The sequence below is a fragment of the Schistocerca serialis genome, chromosome 5, assembly GCF_023864345.2.
Source record: "Schistocerca serialis cubense isolate TAMUIC-IGC-003099 chromosome 5, iqSchSeri2.2, whole genome shotgun sequence".
Classification (NCBI taxonomy): Eukaryota; Metazoa; Arthropoda; class Insecta; order Orthoptera; family Acrididae; genus Schistocerca; species Schistocerca serialis.
Genome location: NC_064642.1, coordinates 80,312,699 through 80,329,008, shown reverse-complemented (window position 1 = coordinate 80,329,008; position 16,310 = coordinate 80,312,699). Strand labels below are relative to the sequence as shown.

General features: G+C 40.1%; 1 protein-coding gene across 1 annotated transcript in view; it reads left to right on the top strand.

The window, feature by feature from the left end:
• LOC126480765 (STING ER exit protein) overlaps positions 1 to 16,310 on the top strand; it is a 36,769-nt gene that overhangs the window by 5,087 nt on the left and 15,372 nt on the right. Inside the window, exon 2 of the mRNA XM_050104055.1 lies at positions 11,671 to 11,827. Coding sequence (XP_049960012.1) covers positions 11,671 to 11,827 — 157 coding nt within the window. The remainder of the gene's footprint in view (positions 1 to 11,670; positions 11,828 to 16,310) is intronic.

Below are 16,310 nucleotides of genomic sequence, written 5' to 3'. Positions count from 1 at the left end.
ATCTGGTTTCCTGAAGTGCTATTATGAGTATGTTGCGTCTGTTTAACACATTCGTCAATTGTTTAAGTTATCCAGTCTTGAGTAGGGTTTTGATGTTCAATGTGTGTAGCAGATGTTTCTTCTTAGGCCGTATGCGAGGTGTTCTAGGAAGCTCCAACTCTTCCTTACACGACATTCTAGGCTCACCAGACTCTGACGGCCTAGTTACATCACTATTTCCAGCGATGAAGGATTGTTTACCTCCTGGAGTACTTTTCTGTCCAGCGTTTACCATCATGTCTTGGTTGAAAGTAAATTTGGAACATGTTTGCCCGTCGATGTGATGTTACATCTTTGATCAAATCGTCAGATGGGTCTTAGGAGGCCACCCAATATGGGAACAGACACCTTTATTAGCTGACCACTTTGGTAAAAGATGCTATCAATTTTTGCAGCCACCGTCAACATGTAGGGAGACACTGATCACGTAGCCGCTTGTCGCAAGTCAGGTGCGATGTGGATTTTTGTTCTGCTTTTTGGGTTGCCTCTTCCGCTAGATCCGCCGTACTAAGGTCCTTCTTCTCCTCATTTACTACTGTTGAGGTGTCATAGTCAGGAGAAAATGATTTGTCCACCTTCTTTGCTGTTGAGATTAATATTTTCAGTAAATCTATATTTGATGTTAACAAATTTCTTTTCTTACCATTGCCAATCTGTGTTTTATAATCTCTCTACTTCTGCTATCATCAGTTATTCTTCTGCCCAAATATCAAAACTCATCTGCTCTAAGTGTCTTGCTTCCTAATCTAATTCCCTCAGCAACAAATGATTTAATTAAACTACATTCCATTATCTTTGTTTTGCTTTTGGCGATGTTCACCTTAATACTCGTTTTGAGGCACTGTTCTTTCCATTCAGCTGCTCTTCCAAGTTCTTTGCATCTCTGACAAAATTACAATGCCATTGGCAAACCTCAAGTTTGCTCCAAATTTTTGTTTTTGTTTCCTTTACTGTTTGCTCCATGTATATATTGAATAACACTGGTGATAGGCTACAACCCTGTCTCATTCCCTTCTCAACTACTGCTTCCCTTTCATGCCCCTCAACTCTGATAACTACTGTCTGGTTTCTGTATAAGTTGTAAATAGCCTTTTGCTCCCTGTATTTTACCCCTACTGCCTTTAGAATTTCAAAGAGAGTATTCCACTCAACATTGTTAAAAGCTTTCTCTAAATCTACAATTGCTATAAATGTAGGTTTGCCTTTCCTTAACCTATCTTCTAAGATAAATTGTAGTGTCAGTATTGCCTCCTGTGTTCCTACATTTCTCCAGAAGCCAAACTGTTCATCCCCAAGGTCAACTTCTACTAGTTTTTCCATTCTTCTATTAAGAATTCGTATTAGTACTTTACGCAATCACTACTTATTAAACTGATAGTTCAGTAGTATTCACACCTGTCAGCACCTGATTTCTTTGGAAGTGGAATTATTACATTGTTCTTGAAGTCTGAGGGAATTTCGCCAGTCTCATACGTATTGCACAAAATATAGAAGAGTTTCGTTATGGGTGGCTCTCCCACGGCTGTCAGTAATTCTGAAGGAATATATACTCCCAGAGCCGTGTTTCAACCATCTCCCTTGCAGAAGCCTTCTATATATGCCTTCCACCTTTCAGCATTCTCTTCTTTGCTTAGGACCAGTTTGCCATCTGAGCTCTTGATATTCATACAGCTGCCTCTCTTTTCCCCCAAAGGCCTCTTTAATTTTCCTCTAGGTATCTATCTTTCCCCTAGTGAAATGTACATCTAAATCCATACATTTGTCCTCTAGCCATTCCTGTTTATCCATTTTTCCACTTCCTGTCTCATTTGTTAGATATTAGTATTCCCTTTTGCCTGCTTCATCTGCTGCATTTTTATGTTTTCTCCTTTTATAATGAAAGTCAGTATCTCCTGTGTTATCTGAGAATTTCTGTTAGGTCTTGTCGTTTTAACTATTTGATCCTCTCTTGTCTTGAACCTTCCTGGCAGATTAAAACTCGAACTCGGGACCTTTGCCTTTCGTGGGTAGAGCGGTAGAACACTTGCCCATGAAAACATTAAAACTGAACAAAGCCTAATGAAGTTCTTAACAGATTCTGTACAGTACATTGGAACCGGACATCCTCTCAGGTTGGTGACCTGTTCCAGAGGTGGGCATGTGCCAACAAAAGATATCTTGAATTTGACAGAACTCATTTCCATAGTGCTGATAATGCATTTCGTGGGATTTAGTAGTATTATTGATGATGGTATGTGCATTTTTCTGCAAAAGCTGATGTCACTGCCAATCATTATTGCTGGCAAAATAGAAGTCTAGGCTCCTTAGCACCTCATTTTTAAACCTCTGGAAAGTCTATGTAGCAATGCGCAGGTCATTAGACATGTAGGGGAGTTTAAATAGTCCAAACAGTGTTGTGATATCCAATTTGTGTGTAACGTCAGAGTGCTAGAAGGATATAGTTGTAGACCTCGACAAGATCCAATATGGGAAATATAGTACCACTTGAAAAATGACGAGTGAAATCTCCAGTAGGTCACATCGGGTAGCAGTTGGGAATCATTCAAGTATTTATTGCGCTGTAATCACTGCACACCCACCACCCAGCTGACTTCTTTGCAACCAAGTGCAGCAGCAGTGCCCATGTGCTTTCTGTCAGCCATGTCACCTTTTTAGGACTGAGACACTGTTGTTGAGAGAAGACAGGGAGGCCTGCTGCAGTCCATGTATGGTGCACAATTGAGTGGCATGGGGGGGGGGGGGGGGGTAGATCTAGCACACCAACTGGACGTGTAATACATGGAAATTCCACTAATAGGTGAGAGAATCCTGTGAGAAAATGCACACAGAACACTGCACTGAACCAGCTGACCAATCATTTGTGCTGAAGTTGTTCTGTCCAGGACACAATTATGCTGCACAAGTCAAGGTGCCTCTGAGGAAAGACACCTTATGAATCAGCGGAAGAGGCCAAGCCAACTGCATTCCTTCCATACTGTGGAGCAACTACTGGCAAGATAGAATGTGTGCTGAAGAAACATGAACTGAGACCAGTGTTCTAGTCCACCCCCAAGATGAGAGAGATGTTATGCCCTGTTAAAGACAACGTAGGTCTTAGAGTTCCTGGCATCTATGCTATCCCCTGTGAATGTGCCAAACTATTCCCACTGTTACTGAGCATTGTGCTGAGCACTCATTCCAATTAAACCAAAGTAACATGAGAAGTCGGCCTGGCTGAAGACTGCCTAGAAAATGACCATAAAATACAGTTTGAAAAGAGAGACTTTTGGCTCAAACAACTTCATGTTGGGATTCTGTTACAAAAGAAGCTACTGAAATTAGAATAGACAGCAGCAATTTTAACAGAGTTACATGGTTATTAGGGCATGGGGGTGGGCTTTGCACATTGAACATTGAGTGAAAGCAAAGACAGAGGCTTGATGCTTGTGGGGACATGGGAGCAGCAGTTTCAAATGTGGTGCTGGCCCCTCGCACCATCTGACGCCACTCATTTCTGCAGCGGGACAGAGATTCTAAGAGCTGCCCATATCGCCTTCTGTGCATATGTCACTCAAGCCCTCTCTAGAATGTTCCAGATGCTGCAATTGCCTCTATATAAGCAGAACACCTTGTCGGCTCTGGCAGTCAGTGATTTTAACTCTTGGTGACAATGGTGGAGACAGCTATCGAAAGCTTGAGTGTTTTATCAAAGTTATGTGACTTGAAAACCTAAAAGATTTTATTGAAGCATGCTACTGTGGAAGACTCAGAGGACACAAGTCAAGTATAGATCCAGATCTATAAGTGGGTGAGGGACATCACTGATGGTAAAGGTCCACCCCAGAGCTCTTTGCCAGCTAATGTCAGATTTAATGTCTTGCAGTTGCAAGTTGCTATGGGGAACCATTTGCTGTAATGAGATCAGAGTTGTTGCATCATCTCAGCTGCCACAAGAGAACCCGAAATATTACAAATATATCAAAGCCTTTGTAGACTAAAAACTGCAGCTTGGTGGCTTTTTCCGTCATCACTCGGCATGGTTGTTGTTGGCAGAGTTGCTGTTTCTGGCAGGATCACCCTTAAGTCACAAGGGGCTGCTACTTGAGTTCCTCAACCAAAAGCACGATAATGTGCATCAACAAACTGTGCGTTCATGATAGAAACGTTTCTCCCATTCCAGTATGGTCGAAGATTGTCCACTGCCACATGTGTGAGAAGTGTTGCATTCAGTTTTCCTGTGGGCTGTAGTGGGCATCTCTATCCTTTATGCACTCTGAAAGCTGCAACCTGGTGAATGACTTCATTGAGCCAATGTCAAGTTTCCATAGTGTCCTTACATGACATGCAACATGGCAAACACCTGTGTAGCTTCAACCTCTAAAATTGTCTCTGCAATTTCTGCAAGCTAGTTCCACTGCAGGTCAAGTATCATTGACAGTAAGACGGGGTCATTTCTAGCAAGTGCAATATCTGTACAGAGTGATGAATTTGTCAAGCACTTCTGAACGTGCCACTAAGTCCATATGGTGCAGGAATGAAGATGGTTTTCTATCTCCCAGCCTCTCCTTGTGCAGCAGCTGCTGCAGCTGTTTCATGTGTTGATGATAGCCACCACACAATCAATTTTCTCAATTAATTGTATTTTTTCTTTTGTGTGAGTTTTTTGATCACATTGTTCACACGGTAGTGCTGCAGCAATATTCTCTGCTGCTCTTGGTACTTAACAAACTGCCTGTTGATTTCTGTCTCGGATTTTTTGGCCGATGTTCGTCTGATGATCTTACTGGCGTTTCGTCAGGATGAGTGGCTGGCATTGTCAAAGCTTCACCCTCCATTGCTGGTGGTGAACTGGAGCCGAGCTCATGGCCGCAGACTATATGTACCTGGCGCACCAACATCCGAGGGCTTCTACATGATCATTTCTGGTACGATTCTCCTCTTGCTATCTGCAACGGTCGTTTGTTGCAGCATGGGAAGCCAGGATCTATTTATCTTAAAGGTTTATTCTTTCTTGTTGAAGCTATTCCTGTGGTTTTGTATTTCTGTAGCTTCTCTGAACAAGCAAGTGTGATAGTGCCTCTCTGCAGCAAATTTTACTACATGGTCAGTCTCACACAGTGCGTGCTCTGCCACAGCTGATATCTCCACCTGCCCCAACCTGCAATGTCGCTTATGTTCTTCGATCCTGGTGTTGATTGATCGTCCAGCCGTTCCAACATAAACTTTCCCACATATGCATGGTATGCGGTATATTCCCGACATTGCAGTGGGTCCTTTTCTCCTTTGCAGATCTAATACAATCTTTGATCTTCTTTTTTGGTTTGAAAATAGTCTTTATGCCGTGTTTGCGCAATATACGGCCGATTCTGTCCGTCACTCTGTGAATGTGTGGCAGAAAGGCCGTACCTGACATTTCTTTTTCCGATTTGTCTCTTCACTGAGTGTTTGGGTCTATTACACTTCTAATATAGCTTGTGGAGTACCCATTGCTCCTCAGAACACTTTCCAGGTGTTGCATTTTGTGTCTGAGGTGCTTGACGCCTCTTTTGTGGTTCGAGGGGGGGGGGGGGGGGTTGGTTGATAAGTTTGTGCCGTATTGGTCCATGTGTGTCGGTTTTCAACACATGCTGTGTCCAAGGTTTTCGCTAACCCTTGTGACTAGCACATCTAGAAATGGTAGCTTTTTGCCCTTTTCTACTTCCATGGTAAATTTTATGTTGGTATGGAGGCTGTTCAAGTGTTTCAGAAGCCACAGACCTGTTCTTAACCATGGCTCTGCGCAACAGAAGTATCATTGACGTGTCTGTACCACACCTCAGGTTTGCAAGTTGCTAGGTCCAGTGCCTTTGCTTCGAAATGTTCCGTGAAGAAGTTGGCCACTACTGGACTAAGAGCCCTACCCATGCCGATGTCTTCCAGCTGTTCATAGAAATTGCCATTCCGAGTGAAGTAGCTCGTGGTGAGACATGCATGAAAGAGCTTTGTGATGTTTTGTGGGAAAATGGAACCAATGTGCTCCAGAGTGTCACTGAGTGGCTCTTTAATAAAGAAAGAAACAATATCAAAGCTGACCAGGATGTTCTTTGGTGCAAGTTTTAGCTTTCTCAGCTTCTTAATGAAATGTCGTGAATCCTTTATGTATGTGTCAGCTCGGCTCCAGTTCACCACCAGCGATGGAGGGTGAAGCTTTGACAATGCCAGCCACTTGTGCTGGTGAAACGTCAGTAAAATCATCAGTCAAACGTCAGCTGAAGAACCTGAGACAGAAGTCAATAGGCAGTTTGTCAACAAGTGACCACGAAAGCCTTAACAATTTTTTATCTAGGTATTCACTTTGCAAGGTGGCAGTCTTCTGATGCAGTCAGTCTTGCTCACAAGGAATTCTTACTGCTGATACAGCGGTTGTTGTTGCTGCTGCTGCTGGGGCTGGCAAATCTGCAGTTGTAGCTTTGCATTCAGCTCCTCCAAATTTGCTTCTGATTATGGCAGGTCTCCAATGTTCATATATCTCATTGACTTTTTGTTCACATACTATGCACTTGCAAAGTATCCATTCTTGTGTTGGGGCTGCCACCTATGAGTTATCGTTTATTCGTGTAACATTATACGCAATAGCACTTAAAACTAACATCCAGCTGGATCACTACATAGCTACAGGCAGGCATTCATACCACAGGTAGTCTGACATGGTACTGGGTAAATCCCTGCTCTGATATTTCCGTTTCCTGATGTGGAAGTGTGGAGTGCCAAGTTGCTGCTGAGCCCTTGAACAAAGTACTGTGCCGAGTGTTTGGAAGAAAGTACAGGTCACACATGTAAAGAAAAGTGATTGTTAAAACTGCCACCAATTATTATTGACATCCAGCTGTTGTAGAATCTTAAAACATATTCTGGGCTCAAATGTAATAAGGTATCTCAAACAGAATAGGCCTCTATGCCAGCTATCCAGATAGCCATACCATAGGTGCAACCACAATGGAGGGGTATCTGTTGAGAGTTCAGACAAATGTGTCTTTCCTGAAGAGGGGCAGCAGACTTTTCAGTAGTTGAGGGGCAACAGTCTGAATGTTTGACTGATCTGGCTTTTTAATATTAACCAAAACGGCCTTGCAGTGCTGGTACTGAAAGCGGCTGAAAGCAAAGGAAAACTACAGCTGTAATTTTTCCCGTGGACATGCAGCTTTACTGTATGGTTAAATGATGATGGCGTTCACATGGGTACAGTATTCCAGAGGTAAAATAGTCCCCCATTCGGATCTCTGGGCGTGGACTACTCAAGAGGACATCGTTATCAGGAGGAAGAAAACTGACGCTCTACAGATTGGAGCGTGGAATGTCAGATCCCTTAATTGGGCAGGTAGGTTAGAAAATTTAAAAAGGGAAATGGATAGGTTAAAGCTAGATATAGTGGGAATTAGTTAAGTTCGGTTCCAGGGGGAACAAGACTTCTGGTCAGGGGAATACAGGGTTATAAATACAAAATCAAGCAAAATCAGACACGAAGCCCACACCTACGACAGTAGTACAAGTTTATATGCCAACTAGCTCTGCAGATGACAAAGAGATTGAAGAAATGTATGGTGAGACAAAAGAAATTATTCAGATAGTGAAGGAAGGTGAAAATTTAATAGTCATGGGAGACTGGAATTCAGTAGTAGGAAAAGGAAGAGAAGGAACAGTAGTAGGTGAATATGGAATGAAGGTAAGGAATGAAAGAGGAAGCTGCCTGGTAGAATTTTGCACAGAGCAAAATTTCATCATAGCTAACACTTGGCTTAAGAATCATGAAAGGAGGTTGTACAAATGGAAGAGACTGGAGACACTGGAAGGTTTCAGATAGATTATATTATGGTAAGGCAGAGATTTAGGAATCAGGTTTTTAAATTGTAAGACATTTCCAGGGGCAGATGTGGACTCTGACCACAATCTATTGGTTATGAACTGTAGATTAAAACTGAAGAAACTGCAAAAAGATGAGAATTTAAGGAGATGGGATCTGGATAAACTGAAAGAACCAGAAGTTGTAGAGAGTTTCATAGAGAGCATTAGGGAACAATTGACAAGAACAGGGGGAAAAATACAGTAGAAGAAGAATGGGTAACTTTGAGAGGTGAAATAGTGCAGGCAGCTGAGGATAAAGTAGGTAAAAAGACGAGGGCTAGTAGAAATCCTTGGGTATCAGAAGCGATATTGAATTTAATTGATAAAAGGAGAAAATATAAAAATGCAGTAAACGAAGCAGGCAAAAAGGAATACAAATGTCTCAAAAATAAGACTGACAGAAAGTGCAAAATTGCTAAGCAGGGATGGCTAGAGAACAAATGTAAGGATGTAGAGGCATATATCACTAGAGGTAAGGTGGATACTGCCTACAGGAAAATTAAAGAGACCTTTGGAGAAAAGAGAAGCACTTGTATGAATATCAAGAGCCCAAATGGAAAACCAGTTCTAGCAAAGAATGGAAAGCAGGAAGGTGGAAGGAGTATGTAGAGGGTCTATACAAGGGTGATGTACTTGAGGGCAATATTAGTGAAATGGAAGAGGACGTAGATGAAGATGAAATGGGAGATATGATACAGTGTGAAGAATTTGACAGAGCACTGAAAGACCTAAGTCGAAACAAGGCCCCAGGAGTAGACAACATTCCATTAGAACTACTTCTAGCCTTGGGAGAGCCAGTCCTGACAAAATTCTACTGTCCGGTGAGCACGATGTATGAGACAGGCGAAATACCATCAGACTTCAAGAAGAGTATAAAAATTCCAGTCCAAAGAAAGCAAGTGTTGACAGGTGTGAAAGTTACCAAACTATCATTTTAATGTCATGGCTGCAAAATACTAACACAAATTCTTTACAGACGAATGGAAAAACTGATAGAAACTGACCTTGGGGAAGATCAGATTGGATTGCGTAGAAATGTTGGAACATGTGAGGCAATACTGACCCAATGACTTATCTTAGAAGATAGATTAAGGAAAGGCAAACCTACATTTCTAGCATTTGTAGACTTGGAGAAAGCTTTTGACAATGTTGACTGGAATACTCTCTTTCAAATTCTGAAGGTGGCAGGGGTGAAATACAGGGAGTGACAGGCTATTTACAATTTCTACGGAAACCATATGGCAGTTATGAGAGTCGAGGGGCATGAAGGGGAAGAAGTGGTCAAGAAGGGAGTGAGACAGGGTTGCAGCCTATCCCCGATGTTATTCAGTCTTTTATTGAGCAAGCAGTAAAGGAAACAAAAGAAAAATTTGGAGTAGGAATTAAAATCCATGGAGATGAAATAAAAACTTTCCTGTTTTCCAACGACGTTGTAATTCTGCCACTGACAGCAAAGAACCTGGAAGAGCAGTTGAACAGAATGGACAGTGTCTCGAAAGGAGGATATAAGATGAACATCAAAAAAACCAGAATGAGGATAATGGACTGTAGTCGAATTAAATCCGGTGATGCTGAGGGAATTAGATTAGGAAATGAGGCACTTAAAGTAGTAGATGAGTTTTGCTATTTGGGGAGCAAAATAACTAATGATGGTTGAAGTAGAGAGGATATAAAAAGTAGACTGGCTGTGGCAAGGAAAACGTTTCTGAAGAATAGAAATTTGTTAACATAGAGTATAGATTTAAGTGTCATGAAGTCATTTCTGAAAGTATTTGTATGGAGTGTAGCTGTGTATTGAAGTGAAACATGGACAGTAAATAGTTTAAACAAGAAGATAATAGAAGCTTTCGAAATGTGGTGCTACAGAAGAATGCCATAGATTAGATGGGTGGATCACATAACTAATGTGGAGGGACTGAATAGAATTGGGGAGAAGAGGAATTTGTGGCACAAATTGACTAGAAGGAGGTATTGGTTGGTAGCATACGTTCTGAGGCATCAAGGGATCATCAGTTTAGTATTAGAGGGAAGTGCGGAAGTGAAAATTGTAGAGGAAGACCAAGAGATGAATACACTAAACAGATTCAGAAGAATGTAAGTTGCAGTAGTTACTCAGAGATGAAGAAGCTTGCACAGGATAGAGTAGCGTGGAGAGCTGTGTCAAACCAGTGTCAGGACTGAAGACCACAACAACAACATGCCAACAAACATGGATTTCAAAATCATGCATGTTGCAAACGCAATTTGCACATTTTTTATGTGACATTCTGAAAACTGTAACCAGGTTGATGCAGTATTCCTTGACTTCTGAAAATCATTTGACTCTGTACCACACCATACACTAATCCTTAATAACAAAGGGTATGATCTTGTGGGGTACTGAACAAATTTTGTGACTGGATTGATGATTTCATGGTAGAGAGAATTCAGCATGTTATTTTTTATGGAGGGTCACCAACAGATGCAGAAATAACTTCAGGAATGTCTAGGGGTGTATATTAATAATAACCAGACTTTGGTAGATGATACAGTAATTTATTATAAAATACTGCCTGAAAAAGTTGCAGTAATATTCAGTTACATCTAGATAAGATGCTGAGTGATGCAAAGTCTGGCAACTCTTAAATGTTCTGTTATGTAACATTTTGCACTTAACAACAGTCAAACCACATGCTATTTTATGTTTATGATGTCTGTGAGTCACTATTGGAATCTGTCGCGCTCATGCAAATACCTGGGTGTAATAATATGAAATGCAGTTATTATATTTGCTTAGTCATAGGTAAAGCTGATGGTAGACTTCGATCTTATGGTAGGATACTGGGAAATACAATGAGTCTTACAAGGGAGACTGTCTGGAAAAAGAGTTGTATGACCTGTCCTAAACTGCTGTTCAGGTGTCTGGGACTTATACCAAATAGGGCTGATGGTGGTAGGGAATGTTGAACATACTGAAAGATGGGCAGCATGAATGGTGAGAGATTTATTTGATTGATGGGAGAGCGTCATTGATATAATGATAGATTTGAACTGGCAAACACTTGAAGATGACATGAACTGCCCCATGAAAGTACGCAAGATGTACACCCTCCCATGCACACTACAGTGGTGTATGCAGAGAATGGATATGAGTGTAAGTGAAAATTTAAGAATGAAGTGGTGGAAGAAAATTGAGAAAGGAACAAATAATGTGCAGCAGAAAAAAATCCTGTTTAGGTCTTAATGCGCAAAGAACCACGAAGAGGGCACATTCCTTTTTATTGAATTTCAAAGTGGTTGTGTGAAAGAAGGAAACAAATAAATTCCATAGTGTCATCATTAGTACACCATGTATTTTTAACAGGGCAGTGTATACTATCAGTGATTAAGTTTTTTATGATCCAGCGTGCCAAACAGTTTTCCTAACAGTTGGTATCCAACATGAAAATGTCACTTTTTTATGATGCCATCAGATCTTTTGTGAGTGTTACTTCAGCAAACATGTCTTGCCTACATTCAATGTAAGTTTAATTTTTCACTGGCAGTTTTAGATTGTGTAATATGTACCTTCATAAATTTGTAAATTTTTAAAAGGAAGAACTATAACTTGTTATATTATCAGTTGATGACAGAGTAATTTTCAACTTAAGTACTGAAGCAAGTTTTACCATTTAGAGTTATTATTCCACTTTACAATTTTAGACTTTGCTTTTTCACCTTCATCTTTCTTATTTGTGACGTCTTCACTCTGCTTAATATTTTATTTGTTTTTGTTTCAAATTTTGTATGTAGACTGTGCTGTTGAAAAGTTGCCACTGCGAAGAAGAGATGGAGCACGTGTTATAGATGGCAGCAAGCATGCTCACAAGGTGACCTATGATCAAGATGAAACAGTATACTTAAAACGACCTGAAGGAATTGAAAGACAGTTCAGACAGAAATGTAAAAAGTAAGTTAATTTATAAATTAAATCAAAATATGAATGCCAGGTCTTTTTTGTTACAAGAGAGGAGCATCCACTTACCAGATGTTAAGACAGAACAGTTGGAGGAAGGCTACAAAGATCATCCAATGGGTTGCGCAGTAGACTCATAATTTGGTGAGGAGGGGTTCAAATCTCCATCCAGCCCTCCTGTCTTATGTTTCTTGTTGTTTTCGTAAACTGATCCAGGCATACTGTATGGCATCATTGTTCATTAGGAAAGAACACATCCAATGTCCTTCCCAATCTTTGTTCGGACATTGTGCACAATCTTTAGTGATTTTGTCACCAAAGAGATGTTAAACTCTAATCCTCCTTCCTTCTTGATTCAAGCAAGAATGAAAGACTCACAAATGAAAACAGTTATTTAATTGGTACATTTGGAACACTTAATTAGTTCCTTTATCAGTAGATCATAGTTTCAGATAGAAGAGGAATCAGAAATTGTGTGATGCACAGTTGTTGGAGAGAAAGCAAAATCACTAGAAACTCCATTTCAGGGTTGGCACAGAATATTAAAAATAAGTTAAAATCAAGCTATGGAAAATACAGAGTTGAAAAATAAGTTAGTTCTTTGTCTCAAATTCTTCAATTCTCAGTCGACAGCTGGATGGTTCTCCCGTGCTAAAATATTGGCAGAGGAGATTAATTGGATTCTACTGCATCCCTTGATTTATTGAGCACTACACGGTGAAAAAATGAAAAATTGTAAATTATATGAATAAAATACATAGCTTGTTGGACAGTAATAAACATTCTCAAATTTATTACGTATGTGTCACCTTCTTGGACAATACTTGTCTTGTTAAGGCATATGAGGATGAGCACCACATGGTTCAAAACTAAGATTCCTTGTCCACTTCACAAGTTTAACATGTCATCAGCATTCTACACCAAAAATTCCTTAGTAGGCATCTACATCTTTATGGTTACTCTGCAATTCACACTTAAGTGCCTGGCAGAGGGTTCATCGAACCATTTTCGTACTATTTCTCTACCATTCCACTCTCGAATGGCACATGGGAAAAAGGAACACCTAAATCTTTCTGTTCGAGCTCTGAGTTCTCTTAGTTTATTATGATGATCATTTCTGCCTACGTAGGTGGGTGTCAACAAAATATTTTCGCATTTGGAAGAGAAAGTTGGAGATTGAAATTTCGTAAATATATCTCGCTGGAAAGAAAACTGCCTTTGTTTCAGTGACTGCCACCCCAACTCGCGTATCATATCAGTGACACTCTCAACCCTATTACACGATAACATGAAACGAGCTGCCCTTCTTTGCACTTTTTCGATGTCCTCCGTCAATCCTACCTGGTAAGGATCCCATACCGTGCAGCAATATTCCAGCAGAGGACGGACAAGTGTAATGTAGGCTGTCTCTTTAGTGGGTTTGTCGCATCTTCTAAGTGTTCTGCCAACAAAGTGCAGTCCTTTTTCGCCTTCCCCCACAATATTATCTATGTGGTCTTTTCAATTTAAGTTGCTCGTAATTGTAATTCCTAGATATTTAGTCGAATGGTGCGATTTATCGTATATCCAAAAATTTTTTGATTTCTTTTAGTACCCGTGTGGATAATGTCGCACTTTTCTTTGTTTAGCGCTAATTGCCACTTTTCGCACCATACAGAAATTCTCTCTAGATCATTTTGTAATTGGAATTGATTGTTTGATGATTTTACTAGACAGTAAATTACAGCATCATCTGCAAACAATCTAAGGGGGCTGCTCAGATTATCACCTAGATCATTTATATAAATCAGGAACAGCAGAGGGCCTATGACACTACCTTGCGGAACGCCAGATACCACTTCTGTTCTACTCAATGATTTACCGTCTATCACTACGAAGTGTGACCTCTCTGAGAGGAAATCACAAATCCAGTCACACAACCGAGACGATACTCCATATGCACGCAATTCAATTAATAGTCGCTTGTGAGGAACGGCATCAAAAGCCTTCTGGAAATCTAGAAATATGGAATCGATCGAGATCCCTTGTCGACAGCACTCATTACTTCACGGCAGTAAAGAGCTAGCTGTGTTGCACAAGAACGATATTTTCTGAATCTGTGTTGGTTATGTATCAATAAGTCGTTTTCTTCCAGATGATTCATAATGTTCAAGTACAGTATATGCTTCAAAATCCTACTGCAAATTGAGGTCAGTGATATGGGTCTGTAATTCAATGGGTTACTCCTATTTCCTTTCTTGAATATTGGTGTGACCTGTGCTACTTTCCAGTCTTTAGGAACAGACCCTTCGTCAAGTGAGCGGTTGTATATGATTGCTAACAAAGGCACTGTTGTGTCTGTATACTCCGAAAGGAACCTGATTGGTATACCATCTGGACCGGCAGACTTGCCTTTCTTAAGTTATTTGAGTTGTTTCGCAACACCTAAGATATCTACTTTTATGTCACTCATGCTAACAGCTGTTCTGGTTTTGAATTATGGAATATTTACTTCATCTTCTTTCATGAAGGAATTACGGAAAATTGTATTTAATAACTCCGCTTTAGTGGCACCATCATCGGTAACATTTCTATCGCTATCACAGTGACGGTTTTGACTGTTTTTTGCCACTGGTGTACTTTACATATGACCAGAATCTTTTTGGGTTTTCTACCATATTTTGAGACAATATTTCATTGTGGAAACTATCAAAAGCATCTCACATTGATGTCCGCACTAAATTTCGAGCTTCCGTGAAACTTAGCCAGTCTTGGGGATTTTGCGTTCTTCTGAATTTGGCATGCTTTTTTCATTGCTTCTGCAACAGTGTTCTGATGTGTTTTGTGTACCATAGTGGATCAGTCGCATCTCTTATTAACTTATGCAGTTACCAGTGAATGCCTGTGACCTATCAAACAATAATTTTAAAACAATTAATAACTCTCTGAAAAGGGGCTATTACAGCCAGGAAATAACAGAAGCATTTATAACAAATACAGCGTGTACATACTAGTCATTTGGACAGAGGCAGATGTTACCAAACACACGAACAGGGAAAATATACATTAGATCCTGAGCTTTCAGGATTGAAAAATAATTCTTTCAACAAGAGGAAAGCCAGACAGAAAATATGGAAATTAATATGTAAAGGAGATGAATAAAAGTCGTGGCAAGCTATATGGAGTGAGAAAAGTTGTGGCAAGCTATATGGAGTGAGAAAAGTTGTGGCAAGCTATGTGGAATAAGAAATGAAAAGAACAAATTAGGGATGGAACTGATGTTGCAAAAGTGGGGTTTTCCTTTACACTTGAATAATCATGATAAAATATGAAACTGTAAATGATAAATCTCACATTTTTCAACTTGATTTGCTTTAGGGATCATTGTTGCCATCTTGTGTACTATGATAAATGTGGTTCAGCAAAAGTGGTCTTTAAATATGCTGTTGCTCTATGCAGCCACCTACGCAAACAATCTGTAGCTCAGTTTGGTGTGTATGTTGGGTCTCTTGTTGTCTTTTTAGTTTTATTTGATTTATTACCCAGTGCTCAACTATTCCCAAAGTTAGTCTCGGTTCAACTGGGCAAGGTCCTAGTGATGTAGCTAAGTCATTTCCTTCCTCTGTCCTGCTGTGCATTGTCAAATGTGTATGTGTGTTGTGTCATGACTGTGAAAAATGGTGTTATTGGCCAGGAGACCCTGTCTGGGGTTGTTTGGCTGCCTGATGCAAGTCTTTCTGTTTGATTACACTTTGACAGCTTGCATGACTTTGTGATGAAGATAAAATGAAATGATTAGAACAACACAAACACTCAAGCTCAAGTAAAGAAAATCTCCAACTTGTCCAGGAATTGAACCTGGGACCCTGCAATTTAGAAGCAACAGTGCTAACCAACAGACTATGAACTACAAACTAAAGGATTGCAGTGAGTGGTTAAACAGTATAGAGTAGTGTTTGTGTCATTCTCGATGAATGGAAAGGAAACAGTAAAATCCGGTGCTGGTACATAGTCTGTTTCTCATGAATAACACCAAGAAGACAGCCAAGCTTAACACCCCCATCTGACAATCGATTCGAACAGTCTCACTCCATGAGGCACTGCAAAAAGGTTTGGAATTTAACTCAGGGCATTGGCATGAAGTTTGGTGATCAGGAACAGTACTCCACCACCTCTCCTTCCATTGCCAGTGTGTGTGTGTGTGTGTGTGTGTGTGTGTGTGTGTGTGTGGTTAGGTTTCATCCAGTGAAATTAAGAAAATTATGTAAGCAAAAATGGATACATAGCAAAACACTAGAACTCATTTAGTTTTCAATTTGAGATTTTACTGTGGAAAATTGATTTTCATTTAAAATGGTAAATAACCAGACTGTGAGTATTATCTTTAAAACATTTTCTTCTGATACCATATGTAATTAACAACAAGTAAGAGACTGTCAAGGTAATTATATGCAAGCTGCACATTTTAAATATTACAGAACTTCCAGCATCTAGTAAA